This window comes from Heterocephalus glaber, unplaced genomic scaffold (genome assembly GCF_053883595.1).
Source record: "Heterocephalus glaber isolate CG9 unplaced genomic scaffold, H.glaber_assembly_v1.0 deba00000347, whole genome shotgun sequence".
NCBI lineage: Eukaryota > Metazoa > Chordata > Mammalia > Rodentia > Bathyergidae > Heterocephalus > Heterocephalus glaber.
Window position 1 is genome coordinate 62,234,655 of NW_028258143.1, and position 17,992 is coordinate 62,252,646.

Here is a 17,992-nt window from a genome sequence, read left to right on the forward strand (position 1 = left end):
AAAAAAAAGAAAAAATCTGTACACATCGCTGGGATGATGCAACTTTAAATTCAATTCAGTTGATGGCTAAAACCCATGGTATCACAAGTGAAAAACCTTAGGTTGGAGTAGTCTTGGTTATGAAAATAAGACATTTGCTAGCTTTTACGTTTAATAGACGAAAAACTCATTTCAAAAGTTTTAAAAAGATTGTTGTATTTTTTTTTTGGTACCGGGGATTGAACTCAGGACCTTGTGCTTGCAAGGCAGGCGGCGGAACCACTGAGCTAAATCCCTGGCCCCTAGATCATTGTATTTTTTGAAGAAAGGTAAAAGAATTTTGACTCACATTCAATATATTATTGTCTCCTTCTAATTCCCCAAGAGTTCAACTTTGTCTGCTGCAAACACAGGTTTAGAATCAGACACATAAAATACTTCTACTCTAGTAAGGCAAGTAGTGACTGTTTAGTTTTTTGGGGTTTTTTTGGTCCCAGTGATTGAACTCAGGACCTTGTGCTTGTGAAGCAGGCAAGGTGCCACTGATCTAAATCCCGATCTGTGACTGTTTAGTTTTTTGTTTCTCCTAAAATTTGGAGATCATTATATTACTTTTTTTCCCTTGTTTTCTTAAACCTATGTTTTAGATTCCCCGTTTCTTGTATTTTTCAGTTTTCTAATTTAATGAACATATTTTTACTTCATCAAAGAAAAGAGATTTTACCGTTCTTAAAAGTATTAGGATATTTTAAGTTTATGTTGTGATTTATAAAATACATAATTTAGTGCCATAAATGTATTTTTGTGTTTCACTTTTAAATCAGCTTTTAAATTGTAGAATTGACTATCACTGAAGGAACCATTAACTTGTATGTGTTTGTGTTTTTTCATAGGTTATTTCTGACAGACAAACACCAAAAAAAGATGAAAGTCTTGTATCCAAAGCAATGGAATACATGTTCGGCTGGTAGTATAATAGGAACTGAGAACTCAGCTACCAAGGAGGAGGTTGCTACACTAAAAGCAGCTCCCTGAGCACTGCCAGTTTCCTTCGGTTAGTTGTATAACCACTCAGGGCAGTGCTGGCTAGCGTCTCATACTTCTTCTAGAAGCCTTTTTCTTTAAGGATACAGTCTGTTTCTAACTCGAATTTTAAAAGATGCTTGAGATACATTTTGAAGAAAACTAAAAATCCCTTAGATTGGATTTTGTGCTTTCTGTGATAGTGCATGCTGACACACAAAAACCAGCATTGATTACTGTAAATTAAATGATTGAACCTGCGGTGAGGCTCCATGGTCTTTGTGAGAAGGTGGGTGAATTTCATGAAGTTGCTTGTATCAAGGCACACTGATTATAATTAGTAGTTTGAATTATGGTCTTTTAGATAGTATTTAATATTTTAATTATCTTTGTATATGTCCTGTCTTGAATTATCATCCTTTAGTGTTTTAAAACCCATTCTTTTAAAAATCCTACCAATAAAACTTCTTGATAATAAACTTTGTCAATTATATGTATTGAATATTTTTCAAAAGGGTGATTTATTATTCTTACAAAAGGTTTTAGGTGTCCCCTGGAGTAGAGAAAATAGTAACTTTCACAGACCTGTAATCCAGCTTCATTTACCATCGAGTTTTGCCATAGTTGGTTCTTCTTTTGTTTCACACACTTATGACGGGGCCATAAGTCGTGTGCCTTGCTGCTAGGGGGCTTGAACCACCGGGGGTACATGCATGAGTGTCCCTGCAGGGACAGGACCACCAGGAGTACAGGCTGCCCACAGGACAGTCATGCGTGTATTACCAATGGTTGAGGTTGGCAGGAGCATGTTCAAACACATCTCAGATGAAATTTAAATCTAAATACTGGAGAGTTTTTTTAAAAATGAACATTTCAGGGCTGGGGATTTAGCTCAGTGGTTCCACTGCCTGCCTTGCAAGCTAAGGACCTGGGTTTGATCCCCGGTATCAAAAAAAAAAAAAAGAAAAGAACATTTCATAATAACAGTATCCCATTCAACAGTTAATGATTTCTTACTATTTAATATCCCATACATTTTAAAATTTCTTAGTTAGCTCCAAAATGAAGTGCTAATGTTTGGTTTATTCAAACCAAAATCTAAACTATGTCTGCGCAATGTGTTTTGTTGTTTTTTCTCTTAAGTATCTTAAAGTCGAAAGGAGTTCCTTCTCTACCCCCAGCATCCAGAAGACTGACCTTTTGAAGGAGATATGTGAGGTGCACATAGTGTCTCACAGTCTGAATTTAGCCAGTTGCTTCCTTGTTCAACCTATTCATCATTGTTCATCATTTATTTATTCCTTACCTTAGAAGTAGGGTCTAGAGAGGATTAATTAGCTTCTGGTTTAATGTTTTCAGAAGATACTTGTTAGTAGTATAGTGCACCTTATATTACATTAAGACAAGTGGTGTATAATTCTAGTTGTCTCACTTTTTTTTTTTGATACTGGGGATCAAACACGGGACCTTGTGCTTGCAAGGCAGTCAGTGGCACCACTAAGCTAAATCCCGGCCCTACTTCTCTCACTTTTAATGATGCTCAGCCTGATCACTGGGCAGTGAGTAGAAAGAAGCCTGACACTTTAATTGGAAAGTTCCCTCCAACCTTTATATGCAATGTTTTAAAAAGCCTGCATTAAAAAAAGCCTGTATTAATGTACTTGCCTGAATCAATTATTTCACAAAGGACTGCAGAATGGTTATTTCTCCCCAAATTTATCATTACCTTTGCATCTACATGGTGGAATTCTTTTGTGTGGAAGAACTCTGGCTGTTTGGTTTCCATGGTATGCATTCATACAGAATGACAGGCTGGACACTTAACTTCTTTCCCCTTATCAGTTTTCAGAGTGATCCTTGTTGCCTTGGCAACTGCAGTAGTGTCTTATGACCTTAAACAAATTTTGTTTTGTTTCCGATATCACTGTACATTGGTGGTCTTTAAAATACACTATTGGGCCCAGGATTTAGCTCAGTGGTTTTGCCGCCTGCTCTGCAAGTGCAAGGACCCAAGTTCAATCCCTGATACCAAAAAAAATAAAAAATAAAATGCACTGTTTTAGTCAGTTGTGATCATTGTTCTTTTGTTCAAATTAGCCCCCCCCCCACACCATTAAGGATATTATCAAAGTGACCCTTATGAGAAAGAGGTTTTTAATTGGAATGACATTTGACTCTGGTACATGTATCGTGATGATCTGCATCTTTCTTTTTCATACATTTAAAAAGAATAAAACAGTATATTATGTGGAAGGTTTTGCTGTGTTTCTTAAATCACACCAAACTATAGTTGAAGACTTCAGTTTTCTGAGATGAAGTGATAACAAAGGATGTACTGGCATGGATGAAAATCTATTTACGATTACATTAAGAGTATTTTTCATCATCAACTGCTTGCATTGCAGTTTTTCTTTTCCAACTTAAAATAGGATTATATTTTATGTCCTGCTTCATTACATGCAGGACTTGATTATTAAAGGTAAAACTGACTATTAATTTCCCTTAAGAAAACTTTGGATGGTGTGTGGACACACATTTTTATCGAAGGGCTAGTTGTTTAGTTTTTCTGCTCTTTTGAGGCAGAGTCTTCCTTTGTAGTTGAGGCTGGCCCTGAACTCACTAGCCCAGGCTGGCCTCAAACTTGCATCGATCCTCCTGCCTCAGCTTCCCAAGAGTGCTGGGATTACAGGTGTGTGGCACCATGCCCGGCTAGTTTTTGTATTTTTGGAGGGTACATTTTATTTTCGTAGGGCTTCTTGAAACATGAAATTTGTTCTCTGGCTAAAAAAGATTTGTCTGCTAATATTTGAGTTTCATCTTCCCTCGATATCATCTTATCCATCTTTGTATGTATCACAGCAGTTATTTAAAATGTTCCAGGGAAATCTCAGGAAGCAAGCTACTGTATTATTCAACACCATTTAAAAAACAAAAAAGGAAATAGAAATAAGATCCCTGTAAAGCTAGAAAGCCCCAGAACTACACCTACTAAAAGTTAAGAAAATCCCATTCACACAGAAACCAAAGTTATAGTCACACTGAGTTACAAAAAAACAGGACAAAGAACAGAATATCCTCATAGACACTGAAAGCACACCAAAGAGGCATGCCAATAAAATGTATAAAAAGCATGACTTAACACTTAAAATGGATTATAAGATGTTTAGAAATTGATAAAAGATTTCAAAGAATTACAAGAACCGGAATGTGAAAAAAACCTTTTTTTTTTTCTTTTTGGTACTGGGGATTGAACTTGGGACCTTGTGCTTGTGAGGCAGGTAGTGGAACCACTGAACTAAATGTGGGGCCTGGAACGTTAAAAATTTGAGAAAAAATTAGAAAAAGGAAGATTACTCAGAAATTTAAACCAGAGTAAACAAACACAGATGAGCAACAGAGAATGCTTTAAAGGAAATAGATAAAAATGGAGGCGTGTGAGCAGGGAGTGAAGCTCAGTGGTAGAACGCTTGCCAGAATAACAACAGTTGTAATGGAGGACGACTTTAGAAATCAGAAAAGAGAGAAAAAGGATTAGGAGAATGACATTTTAGAGACAAAAACATACTTCATGTATATAAAATACGAAGAATACTTGGCTGGAACAAGGAAAAGATTTAGAACTACATTCTTAGGGAGCACTGTCCTTAGCTGAGAAAACCAACAGCAAGACATAAACTTTGCATTTGGCTATCTAAACAAAAGCAGCCAGTGACTTATAAGAGCAAGAGTTAAACTGCAGCACTATGCCAGGAGAAAAGAAATAGTTAATGCCTTTTAGGGCTGGGGATTTAGCTCAGTGGTTTCACCGAGCGCAAGGACCCAAGTTCCATCCCCAGTACCAAAAAAACAAAAAAAAGTTAACACCTTTTGCAGGGCATGGTGGCATACACCTATAATCCCAGCTATTTTGGAAGCTGAGGCGGGAGGATCACAAGTTCAAGGCCAGCCTGGGCACATTAGCAAGACCCTGTCTCAGAATAAAATGAAAAGGGCTCAGGATGTAGCTCAGTGATAGATGTTTGCATAGTGTGTGGGAGGCCCTGGGTTCAACCTCCGATACTAACACCAAAAACAAAACAAGCAGCAAATTTTGTTTCACTGCTCTATTGTGTTGCTATTCTCTATTCATTAATCTCTGCTGTTGTCTGTATTGTATCCATTTTGTTACTTTTGGGCTTGGGGTTTTGTTTTACATACTATTTGGTAGAGTGTTTTGAGTATGTCTGCTCTACTTGGTTTATGTGTCAAATTTTCTTATTTTTCCTTGGTCTGATTGTTCTATATTCATTATTGACTAGGATTTGTTTTTCCCCTTTAATTCTACCATATTTCGTTTCATATTAGATGGTCTGTCATGTGGAGGAGTGTTTATAATTGTTGCATCTTCTTACTGTATTGAACTTTTTTTTTGTACAGGGGCTCAAACTCGGGACCTTGCGCTTGTGAGACAGGCGGTGGAACCACTGAGCTAAATCCCCGGCCCCTGTATTGAACTTTTTATTATATAATATCTTTGTCTCTTGTAACTTTGATTTTTTTGTTCAGTATAGTATGGCCACTCTTTTTGAATTTAAAAGTAATTTCTTTTTTCCATTCTTTTATTTTTCAGTCATTTCTTATCTTTGAATCTAAAGTGAATATAGTGTGTAGCTGGATCTAGTGTTTTTATCTATTTTGCCAATCTGTCTTTTGGCTGGGAAGTTTAATTTATTTCCATTTAAAGTAATTGCTGATAAGAAAAGATTTATTTCTATTCTTTTGCTATTTGTTTTCTATGTAACTTATAGCTTTTGTTTGTTTTATTTTTTGGTACTGGGGATGGAACTTGGGACCTTACACTTGGGAGGCAGGTGGTGAAACCACTGAGCTAAATCCCTGGCCCTCTTTTCACTTTTCTTCATTACTTTTTCTTTGAGACAGGGTTTTGCTATGTAGCCCAGGCCGGCCTGGAAAATCGTGGTGATCCTCCTTGCCTTAGCATCCGGAGTTCCGGGATTATAGGTGTGCACCATAGTGCCCTCATTTTTCTATCAATTTCTGTTATGCTCATTGAATCTTTTTTTTTTTTTTGTGCTCATTGAATCTTCATGCTTGGTCAAATCTGCTTTCAAATCCCTCAGCACTTTTAAATAACAATTTCTTCTGGATGCTTCTTAGGTTTTATATTGATATTTCCATTTTTAATACTTCTTTTTTTCTTTCCTTTCCCTATTCATCTTTCCTTCTTTGAGTATCAAGATAGCTTCTTCAGAGCTGGGGATTTCGCTCAGTGTTTCCACCGCCTGCCTCGCAAGTGCAAGGACCCAAGTTCGATCCCCTGTACCAAAAAAAAATAAAGAGATAGCTACTTCACAGTCTGTATAGTATCAGGTATTTTTCAGGAACAGTTTCTGTTGACTTATTTATTTGAATGGGTCATACTCCTGTTTTTGTTTGCTTTGTGAATTTTTTTATTAATGAAAAGTGGAAATTTGACTCTAATACTGTACTAACCCTGGAACTCAGTTTTCCCCACTTCCTCACAGTTTGCTCCCTTCTTTTTTTCCTTCCCTGGGGCTGTAAATGTAATCTCTACTCAGGTCTTTTCGAGTTTGTGCCGTTCTTTCCACACATGTGTTCATGTTGTACACAATTGATTTTGAATGTCCTACTCTTTAGTGTTTCGATATTAAAGGGGAAAGAGGAAGAAATTGGAGGGAAGAGGAGGAGGGTGCCTGCCTTAATTTCCCCTTCCCCGGAGATCATTTAATTTGTTGAGAGGAGGACTTGCAGCAATGGAGGGCAGTGCAACAACAGTGCCTGTTGCCTCTTCATCCTTCTGTGAGCAGACATAGCAACCAGAACACAGGTCCTCAATATTTGAGGGACAGGGTCCTTCCTTTTTGCCCACCCTGGCTCCTACTAACTTCAGCCTGTTGCAGAAACATGCACAGCTGCATGGTGTGGGGCTGGGGCTGGGGCTGGGGAATGGGGGACTGGTAATGTGTTAGGAGCTGAAACTGACAAAAATTAACAGCACTTTACCACCTTCCAAGACTTACCCTCGAGGTTGCAAACCTTTAATGGACTGTAGAGTTCCAAAAATAGGTGAATAGTAGTTCCCCTTTATCTGGTTGTACTTTCCATGGCTTTATTATCTGTGACCAACTGGACAACAATACTGAAGAGAAAATCCCAGAAATGAACCGTTCTCAAGTTCCCTCCCTCCCTCCCTTGTAGTACTGGGGATAGAATCCAGAGAGCACTAAGCTACCTCACCTGGCCCTTTTTGTTTTATTTTGAGACACGGTCTTGCTAAATTGCCCAGGCTGGCCTTGTTCAATTCTTCCTGCCTCAGACTTCAAAGTAACTGGAATTATAGGCAGGAGCCCTTGCATCTGACGTTTCACAGGTTTTAAAAAATTTTTATTGAACTATGTTGTTTTGTTGAAATATATTCTATTTTCTGGCTGTACCTCATTTGTAAATTAAACTTTATTGTAGGTGGGTATGTAGAGGAAAAAACCACAGTATATTTATAGGATTTAGTACAATTTGTGTTTCATTCACTAGGGGTCTCAGAACATAATTCAGGTGTATAAATGGGGACTATTGGGTATCAGATTCTACTAGTTAGGTTGTTACCCATATAGAGAAACAGATTCTTGGTGCATCCTACTGCAGTCTCTTCTTCGAATCCTTTTGCCACTTCCTGTAGGTCCAGTGAACATGATGTGATGGATATGGTGGACCAGCACAATATTTGAGAGACTACCCAGATGATCAAGATTTCTTTGACTATATTGTGATTTAGCTCCTGTGAGACAGACTGGTGCCAAGGCCCCATTTATCACTTGACTTTCTTAGGGCCCTACTTTAATGAACTTTGAGAGTGTTTTTTGGTTCATCAATATCAACTAAGCCCCTGTATCTAATATGTGGGTGTTAAAATATCTGGTGTTCTTCAGTATGTAGTTACTCTGAAAAATGAAGAAGATGTGGGAGGCTTGCTACTGTATGTACTTGCTGTGACATTGAAAACACTCCCTCAGCCAAAAGTGGTGTTCCATTTTAGTTTGAGCCACAGAATTGACTATATCTAGAAATTGGGCAGATGATTGTGATTTTCTGTGTGGCAGCTGACATTAATCTATGTACTTGCTCTTGATCTTTTAAAATCGTATCAAGCAGTACCTTTTCTGGCTGCCCCAACCCCGTGACAGGTTCTTGTTATGTAATACAGGCTGCCCTTGAAGTTACTATGTAGCCTAGCTGAGCTCAAGCTCACCATCCTTCTGACTCAGCCTCGTGAGTGTGGGAGTACAGGTGTGTACCATCACACCTAGCCTCTCTTCCTGCTTTTAAAAAAACATTTAAATGACAAAACACAAATACAAAAAATTAAAACATAGCCTAATAAATTGTAAGGTGAACAACCTTTTTTTTTTTTCTTTAAAAATAATTTATTCATTTCTGGTGACAAAGAAGGAAGGGGCAAGGGCCAGGGCCGAAATCCCTTAGTGGCACACCCAGTCTACGCACCTCTAGTTTTGGCCCAAGGTAGCAGGTACCCCTCCCATCCTGACAGCTGCAGAGTATGGCATTTGGCCACATGGGCAGAGGGGAAGGGCAGTGCCACCCCAGCAGTGTCTCAGCACTGCACCAGAGTAACGGTGCTTCTATCATCACTTTTCTAAGGCTCTCTCCACAAGGAGCAGGTCAGAAATTCCATCTGGACATGACTTAAAGCTCAGGAAAAGACCTTGCACAGGGATAGACTATGGCACCTTCTTTTTCCCCAGCTCTCTAGGTCCCAGGTTGCTTGTGGCACCTGGACAGCCGCCCCTGGGTCCCCCACATCCCAGGGTGGCGATGGAGGAAGGGCAGGCCAGGCCAAGCATGAGGCATAAACAGTTTTTATTGGGCTCAGACCAGGAGTCCGTGGGTCTTGAGGACCTCTGTGAACTTGCTGATTTTCTTCTCCACGTTCTTTTCGGCCTGTTTCCGTAGCCTCATAATCTGTTTCTTCTTCCGGTAGTGGATCTTGGCCTTCTCCTTCCTTTTCTCTTCCAGGGTGGCTGTCACCACCTGATACTTCCAGCCAACCTCAGGAGCCAGGCGGCCCAGGTAGGCAAACTTCCTTGTGGGCTTCAGGCGGACCACCTTGAGGGCAGCAGGAACCACCATCCGCTTTTTCTTGTCATAGGGTGGCGGGATCCCATCGAACACCTTGAGGCGGTCCAGGGCGGCCTGGCCTCGTTTGGTCTTGTGTGGCAGCATACCTCGCACGGTCCACCAGAAGATGCGGCTGGGGGCCCGGAAGTGGTAGGGGCCGCGGGACGGGTTGGTGTTCATCCGCTTGCGGAGGAAGGCCAGGTACTTTAACTTGTTTCTGTAGAAGTTGCCAGAAATGTTGATGCCCTTGCAGCGCACAACCACCACCTTCCGGCCCAGCAGAACCTGCTTGGCCACGATGGCCGCCAGACGGCCCAGGAGATGGCCTCGGCCATCCAGCACCAGGACCTGCCCCTCCGCCATCTTCGGGAGCCGCCTGGGAAAGCAAGATGAACAACCTTATAAATACTACCCAGTCAATAGAATTTTATAAGCTTACTTCCATGTGTCCTATTCTAATCTCAGTCCTTTCCTTCTCCACTGTTATGGTTTAGATCTAAAATGTCCCCAAAAGTCTCATGTTGGGAAGTAGGCCTGGTCCCTGGGTGTGTGACTTGGAAGGGTGTATTTTTGTTCCTTCTCTCCTTCCCGGCAACCATTTGGTGCCTTTCTTCCACCAGGCCCATTAGCAGTGCTATTTCTGCCTTGGGGGGAGCTGACCATGGTCTGAGCCCACTGAAACAGCCAAAATAAACCTCTCCTTTACGTTTTGGATGTTGAGTATTTTGTCCCAGTGACAAAATCCCCAAGATTAATCCCCAAGACTAAGCACCATTATGAGTTTTTAGTGCTGTTACTTTATCCAGTTGTACATACTTAAACTCTGATTTAGTTTGCCTCTTTAAAAAATGGGTAAGTCATTCTTAATCTGTAGGTTCTTGACTCCTTTTCCTTTTACAGTTAATGTGCTACCTAACACTTTCTGCAATAGATGCATCACATATATAGTAGTAGCCCCATAGGATTGTATCATCTAGTTATAGCCTGTCTGTATTCATTTAGGTACATTTTGTTCTCAGCAAAAAAATCACCTAATAATGCTTTTCTAGTAATGTATCTCAGTCACTAAGTGACACATGGCTGTACTTTATTGTCGAAAAATCAGTGTGATTTGAGGTATCACTTCTGACACAGAATTTGCTGAATGTGTACTGTTCTACATGCTCTTCTGTTCTCTGTACTTTGCAAATTGGAAGCTGGGTCTGGAGACTTGGTGGGGTTAAGATTTGATCTCAAATTATAGCTAATATTGTATTCTTCCACCAAAGTTTAGTTATTTACTCTGATTTACCAAAAGGTGATAGTTTAATTTTATTTTTATTTGATAAATGTGTCTTTATGAAATGATATTATCTCTGGTATTTTGTTATGCAGTGCTATGATTCATGGAGAAAAAGCAAAACATCTACTTGCCACTTTTTAAGTTAATAGATTCTCTAGAGGTGATATAATTTTTGTTTCCTTATGAACTCTTGGAATTAAGTATATTTTATGATTTCTGCTCATTATAGTATAAGCATTGAAGCTCAAATGATCCTGTGTTTTGGGAGCCTCTTTGTTGCCTCAGGTTAAGACCTGAGTTCTTTCAACTGGACTGTGGTAGTTTTGATAGTTTTCTTCATTGTCATGACAAAAGTGTTCCGTAGTTGTCTTATTTACTTTTCTCATTGCTGAGACAAAATACCTGACACCCAAAGTTAATGGAGGAAAGATTTATTTTGGCTCACAGTTTGTAGGGGGTTCAGTCCATAGTTGGCTGGCTCCAAGGCAGGGTGGCATCACAGAGGAGAAGCAGTTCATGGTAGGCAGAAGGCAACAAAGCAGCAAGCAGTGAAGTAGTAAACAGGTGACAAGCAGCAAGCAATGACAGCAGCTCTCTGTACTTTGTATTTCTGTCCAGGCTACACGCCCTTAGTGCAGGTAGCACTCACACCCAGGGTGGTGGGCCTTCCTATTATCCATACCCAGAACTATGCCAAACAAATCAGTGGATTGATTTAGTAATCACACACCCTTGATCTCAGCATCATACACTTAATCCTAGCATCACACACTCTAGACCCAGCCACCTCTGAAAAGCCCCACCTATGGCTACATGAGGCTTTAAGAGGAAATCTAGATACAGGTATAACAGTAGTTATTACGATATATTTTATACCTAAGTCTAGAACCAGCTATGTCTCCACTATGCCTTAGCTCCTTTTTTTTTTCCTTTATGGAAAATGACTTTTCAAAAAGTCTCATAATCTGGCTGTTTGGAGTTGCTTGCTGCTACTAAATTGATTATCATAAAATACTTCATGTGGGCTGGGGATTTAGCTCAGTGGCACCACACCTGCCTTGCAAGTCCAAGGTCCTGAGTTTAATCCCTGGTACCAAACAAAAAACACTCCCCAAAACAAAACAAAAACAGCTTCATGAGCTCATACTAAAAGAACTCAAATTTCAAGATTCTAGTTTTTATTTTTTTTGCAAGCAATTTTATTGTAGTCATATCTTCTAGAATTTTGGTTTTAAAAAGACGTAGTGGTAATATTAATCATCAATTTTTCCCATGTTATGTACAGAAAAAAGGGATACTACTGCCTCTTGCTGTAATTGTTGGAAACTTCTAAAACCTTTTTTTGGGGGGGTGAGTATCCTTCCCATTCTCACTTCTCTCTCACATTCTTTTTATTGTTGTACAATATCTAACATTGGATGCTTGGACATTACAATACATTAGTTTTTCTTTACCTATTCTCAGTTGTGTAAGTAGCCATGTGTTTAATTCTCATGCTTACCCTTCCTTTTCATTTTGATTGTTGAAACTAATTCCCTGGTAACATTCTTCATTATTCCTGAATTGGTACATATAGACAGGCTTTTGCCCTTTAAAAATCTTGAAAATGGGCTGGGGATTTAGCTCAGTGGTTCTGGCGCCTACCTCACAAGTTCAAGGTCCTGAGTTCAATCCCCGGTACCAAAAAAAAAATCTTGACAATTGGTAGTGCTTTATGTGGTTTCCTTGTTTTATATTTTCTCAAATATAAATAATATATAACCCCATTTCATTCTGGCATATAATGATGTTGTTAAAATGTGATGATACTCTAATCCCATATAAATTGCTTGTTTTGCCTAATGCATATATATATTTTTTTAAGTGGTGATCCCAGCCTCACTTTATTAGAAAAGGTGTGAACAGAGCCGCACCGACAGTCACCCCCTCCTGCCCGCCCGAGGTTGTAGTGCCTTCCAGGGCACAGCCGCAATGGTCTGGGCAGCGAGGTCCCCCGACGCCCGCTGCTGCCCCAGCTCCCTGATAGATTTATTGCACTTAAGAGAAAGAAAGCTCTGACCCTTTGCACCCAGCCCCACCCTCCCGGCCCACACCCCACCTGGGGCATCCTGGGAACTTCCACCACCCATGCCATCTGCCTGGTCCCTGGTGGGGTCAAGGGGGCCACCGTCCACCTGCCCTCGACACAGCAGGCGGGGCCGAGCAGGCTCTGCAGAACCGGAGCGGTCCTGAGGCCTCCTCGCCCTCCTCCCTCCTCCACCTCAGCCCAAGTCCTCGAGTGTGGCAGACACATAAATAGATGCGCCGCTGCCTCGAGGCTGTAGTGTTCCTGGCACAGGGTCTTGGGGTGCTCCTGGCCTTGGCATCCTGGGCCTCAGGAGGGCTGGGGTGAGGGCGAGCAGATTCTCATGGCTCTGGCCTCAGCTCATCCAAGACTAATCAGAAAAAAGGAAAGTGTCACAGTGTCTCCTGTGCGGCCTCCTGACTGGCCTCCAGAAGCAGCTCCTCCAGCGCATTCTCATCCTGCGGGCAGCGCAGCTAGTGCTCCAGGCCGCAGCTGCCTCCCTTGGCCTCAGGCCCCGGTGGTGGCTCTGGGGGAAGCGCGAGGGCAAACTCAGGCTTCAGGCCATTGGGCAATGGTGGCCCTGACTGAGGTGTCTCCGGCTCAGATGACCCTAGATCCTGGGTGCCAATGGGCTCGGCTGGCGGGAAGACGGGTGGGGGACAGGGCTGGGGAGGGAGGGGAGGCAAGGCTGGGGGGCTCTGCCCTCTTGAGTGGACTCTCCACCCGGGTCACCACAAACACCTTGTGACCCCAGCCCGGGCTGGACACAGAAATCCGCTGCTCGGTGGGGGAGGAGGGGCTGCCTGGGGGGCTCCTGTCCCCAGGACCCAGAGAGTCCGTGGGGGGCACCAGGGCAGGGCAAGGGGCCGAGGGCCTAATGCATATTTTTAAAAAATTAAAATTAGGGCCAGGGATTTAGCTCAGTGGTTCTGCCGCCTGCCTTGTAAGCGCCAAGGACCTGAGTTCAATCCCTGGTACCAAAAAAAATATTAAAATTAAATAATTTTACTTAACTATGTTATGTCTTAGTTATCGTGGGTTAGCATTCTAAAATATATAGTAGCTGAGAACTTGAGTGAGAACTTTTAATTGTACCTTAAGACTAAAGAGCCAGAAATTTTCACATATAATTAAAAAATTTTTTTTTAAAATTTTTGGGAAATTTTGTTGAATTAGTTTTTATTGCTTGTCCTATTCAATGGTTTTGTTTTTCTTTTAGAAGCTCATACTATATATCTTTGATATTACTTGCTTTTTTAAAATATTAATCATTTTTTTCCAATACATTTTTAAAAAGATTTTAAAAGTTCATTTTAATGTATGTCTTCTATTATACCTGCGCTCATCTTCTAATTTTTTGGTAATTTGTAATAATGTTTGTTATTAACATTAATAGTAATCTACTTAATTTTCTACCTAACTTGAATAGTTAAACTGTAGTGAGGTGCCCTTAAGAAAAATTATTTCTCTTGTACACATTTGTTTCCTGGAAAAAGCACGTGTATAAAAGAATTAGACAAATGATCTCTCCTAGTTTGACAGAGTTCTTTCCAAAACAGGCTTGTAAAAAAATTAGCCATATTTCAGCTTGATTATTTGATTCCCGAAGTTTAGACACATAGGAGTGTTTGGAAGCACACGGAAAGGATAGTGGTAGAAAGTACATTTTACTATCTATAAATTAAAAAGCAACAAAAGCACTGTCCTGAAATTCCTAGAGTACGTACTCTTGTCTACTTGAGTGGGAAGGGAAAAATTAGTAAAATAAGGAATGTGTGAGGGAGCCTGGTGCAGTGGCACACTCCTGTAATCCTGGCACTCTAGAGGCTGAGGCAGGAGGATCTCTGCAAGTTCCAGGTGAGTGGGAACTACCTAATGAGTTAAAGGCCTGCCTGAACTACATAGCAAAACCCTGTTTCAGAACAAACAAACAACTGAAAAAGTATGTGAGACACTTGAGTTAAATATTTTTGTGTATTTCTTACTGAGTTTTTCAATATTCTTTTTACTCATTCTTTTAAGTATTGTATTTGCTCAGTCTCACTCCTTCAGCTTAGTTTTCCTTTTGAAATGATTTCTAACTTGATTCTGTTCTGAATTCTGCACCTCATTTCTTAGTTGTTCTACTGGTGATTTATGTTATTCTTTCATGTTCATGTTATTTTTTTTTTTGATGTCTTTCCAGCTCCATTTGAAATAGAAGGCTATGGTTTTGATCTTTTCAGGGCATGACTCTGGCATGCTTTCATTGTCTATACAGATGACATTCTCTTTTCATCAGACTAACTTACATATTTTGACCTCGATACTTTGCTCTTGTTCATTTTTATGAGAAATTGGTTTTCCTGAACGTCTTGGAAAGGTAAACTGGTGAAACCTTTCTGACTTCATAGTACTTACTTTTCTGTTGTATTCTAATAATGGTGACACATTTGGCAGCTGGTGTTTGGTATTTCCTAGCTGTTTCACTCCCTACTTTTAAAAGAATCTTTTCTTTATCTCCATTGTCATTATTCTCCTCATTTTGATTTACTCCGAGCTGCATCAAAAGCAGATCTTGGGGAGAAGGAACAGTTGTTTATTTCTCTCCCATACTTCCTGTGCTTTTCAGCATCCTCTGTTGGCAGAGTCCAATATCAAACTACAGCACAGTAGTTGCAAAGGAGAAATGGAGCCTGCAGATGTACTATTATCACTAAGCAGGTTGAAGAAGGGTGGATGTGGAGCTGAGTGGAAATAAATTTTTGCACAGCAAGGTTCTGCTTTGTGTCCTTTTTTTTTTGGTACCAGGCATCAAGCTCGGGACTTTATGCTTTTTGAGGCAGGCGGCGGAACCACTGAGCTAAATCCCCGGCTCCAAGGTTCTGCTTTGAAGAGCGGCTTCCATTTTTGCTGAGTTCCATTCATCTTTGTACTCTGTATTCCTGTCTGTGTACACTACCGCTCTCTTACAGAAATGTGGTGCTGATTGTTCCTTTTGTCCTTCGCAATATGTATTTATTTTGGTATTTTTCTCCCATTATTAAGCTTGACTATCTGGAAAGAGATGAAACATAAGTGTGTTTTCAGATGGTTGCCTTGAACCAGTTTCAATGTTTCTTCTATCCATATTCTTTCAAAGGGTCTTAGGACTCAGACTTGAATTCATAAGGGATCGAGTTTCTACACACATTTAAATGGCAATATTATAATATACTTGGAATTGTCTTTGATAATAGGCCAAATGTTCTTGACCTAATCGTTCCTTGGTATAGGTTATTTCTTGAAGACTGTCATTGAAATTTGAATATTACCATATGTATGCATATAGGAATATTGCAGAGGCTACCATTTGAAGCCATAGTAGATTCTGAAGTGGAGGATACATAGAGAGCTTTCAACTTAGGCCTTCGTATCCACTCAACTCTGGTCCCACATGAGAGAAAATGACAGTGTGATTTTCCAGTCTTGTGTTTTCTAGCTCATCCATCCATGTCTTAAACTTCCAGTGGAACTTAAATGGCAAGCACTTTAAATGCTTCCTCTCCTGTTCATAATACTTCCAGATACGTTCATGTTTTGATAGTATGAGGAACGGTGAGTCTCCATTTTCTCTTATTTCCTGGGAATTGACTGTCAGTAGCTCTGTGACTTAGGGTATGATGATGTGCAAATGACTAATAAATTTTCTATCTCTACAATACTTTCCAGCAAATTTTCTATTTTTACAGTAGTTTCATGAAGTAAAATAGATGTTGCAGCCTCACACAGTCTTGAAGAGGGTTGGGATTTCTACTTAATTTAGAAAGCTGATTCAAGTTAGAGTTTTTAATGAGTTTGTAAGATATTTGAATCTTAAGGAAAGATGTGTGTATCATAGACTCAGCTTTGGAAATTAATTGCAGGTAAATAAATTGAATAAAAATTACTTCAACTTATAATTTTTAAACTAGATTATTGAAAAAATAATGAACTGGGAGTGAAAATCCCTTTGACAGTTTTAAATAGCTTTCCACAGTGGCTGTCTGACTAATGCTTGACTTGGTGACCTTGCATTAATTTCATAAGCATTCTGTTAATTTATGCAGCTTAGTTAACCAAAGTACTAACTGGTTAATTTAAAAGTAGTGATTAAAACAGAACCTTAAAGTTTTTTTTTTTTATAGTGATTAAGAGCATAGATTTTTGAGTCAGACTTTTCAAATCCTGACTGTCTACTGATTGTTCACTTGGGGCAAAATCTTTTTTTTTTGTTTTTTTTTTGGTACTGGGGATTGAACTTGGGTCCTTGCACTTGCGCAGCAGGCGGCAAAACCACTGAGCTAAATCCACAGCCCCTGGGAAAAATCTTGTTACATCTTGGTTCCATCATCAATGAAATGGTGATAATAATATGACCATCTTCACAGCATTCCTAGGATTAAATTAATACATATAAATTATTTAGAATCATGTCTTGCACATACCAAGCACCTGTTAAACATCAACTGTCACTCTTAAGTCATTGATAAGGTTAGTTAATATGCTTGCTCTGAGCCTAATTAAAAAACAAACAAACATGTGTTGGACTAAGAAGCCTGCTAATTTTTGACATTCCTCCCCTAGAGAAGCAGCATCTATTTCTCCCCTCCAGTGATGTTTTGAATTGGTTCAGTTTGGTTTTTGACAAGTATATTAAGGTGGAAATGGTGCTGTGCTTTGACCCATATAAGGACTGACAAGTCTTAACACCCTGGTCTGTCATGTAAGAAAACCCACTACCCCATGGGAGAATTGATGTAGAGAGGTCCTGAAGTTACAAGGAGAGGGAGAATAGTCCAGTTAACTCAGCCTATTGACCAAGGCAACCAGCATGTGAGTGAGGCTGTCAGACCCTTCAGTACAGCACAGCTACCTGAGTCTCACCAAGCACCCATTCCATACTCTGTGGAGCAAGAGAATTCCCCAGCCTACATTGTTCATTCTCAGGAGTGGGAGATATAGTGAAATGACTTATTTTACACTGCCAAATTTCAGGGTCTATTACCCTGGGTTATACAGCAACTGGAACAGAGGGTAAGAACACTGAACACTTAAATGTCTAACATCATATACATGCACTTTTAATAACAGTAGGACAGAAGCTCAGACCCTTTATACAAAAATACAGTGTTGTGGAACTGTAGCATATTTTCTTTGACATTTTGGTTGATTGTTAAACCATTTGAATTGAAAATGCATGGGACAAGTATTTTCAATGAATTTCCTGGGTTCTAGTTGTAATTCTAGAATAAATGACTTCTTAAAGGTATTTGAAAACTACTCTTTTTTTGGTTTTTTTTTTGGTACCAGGGATTGAACTCAGGACCTTTCACTGGCGAGGCAGGCAGTGGAACCACTGAGCTAAATCCCCAGCCCTGAAAACTACTCTTTAAAAGCATTTAAAAATATTTACAAACACTACGGTCAAATTCTTTTTGGCCATATAAAATAAAATTTAAAACTTAATGCAAAGGGCTGTCTCAATGTCA

At 40.0% G+C, this 17,992-nt stretch overlaps 2 protein-coding genes across 4 annotated transcripts in view; one reads left to right on the top strand and one right to left on the bottom strand.

Annotated features, from left to right (window-relative positions):
- Nup35 (nucleoporin 35) overlaps positions 1-9,490 on the top strand; it is a 40,075-nt gene extending 30,585 nt beyond the window's left edge. For all 3 annotated transcript variants that reach the window (XM_004868182.3, XM_087201327.1, XM_021247116.2), the window contains one exon: positions 873-9,490. In XM_004868182.3, the coding sequence (XP_004868239.1) occupies positions 873-950 (78 nt within the window). In that variant the 3' untranslated portion in view covers positions 951-9,490. The remainder of the gene's footprint in view (positions 1-872) is intronic.
- LOC101716140 (large ribosomal subunit protein uL13) lies at positions 8,882-9,519 on the bottom strand. The gene has a single exon (XM_004868183.4). The coding sequence runs from the start codon at positions 9,517-9,519 to the stop codon at positions 8,908-8,910; it is 612 nt and encodes a 203-aa protein (XP_004868240.1). The 3' UTR covers positions 8,882-8,907.
- Between the last annotated feature and the right edge of the window lie 8,473 nt (positions 9,520-17,992).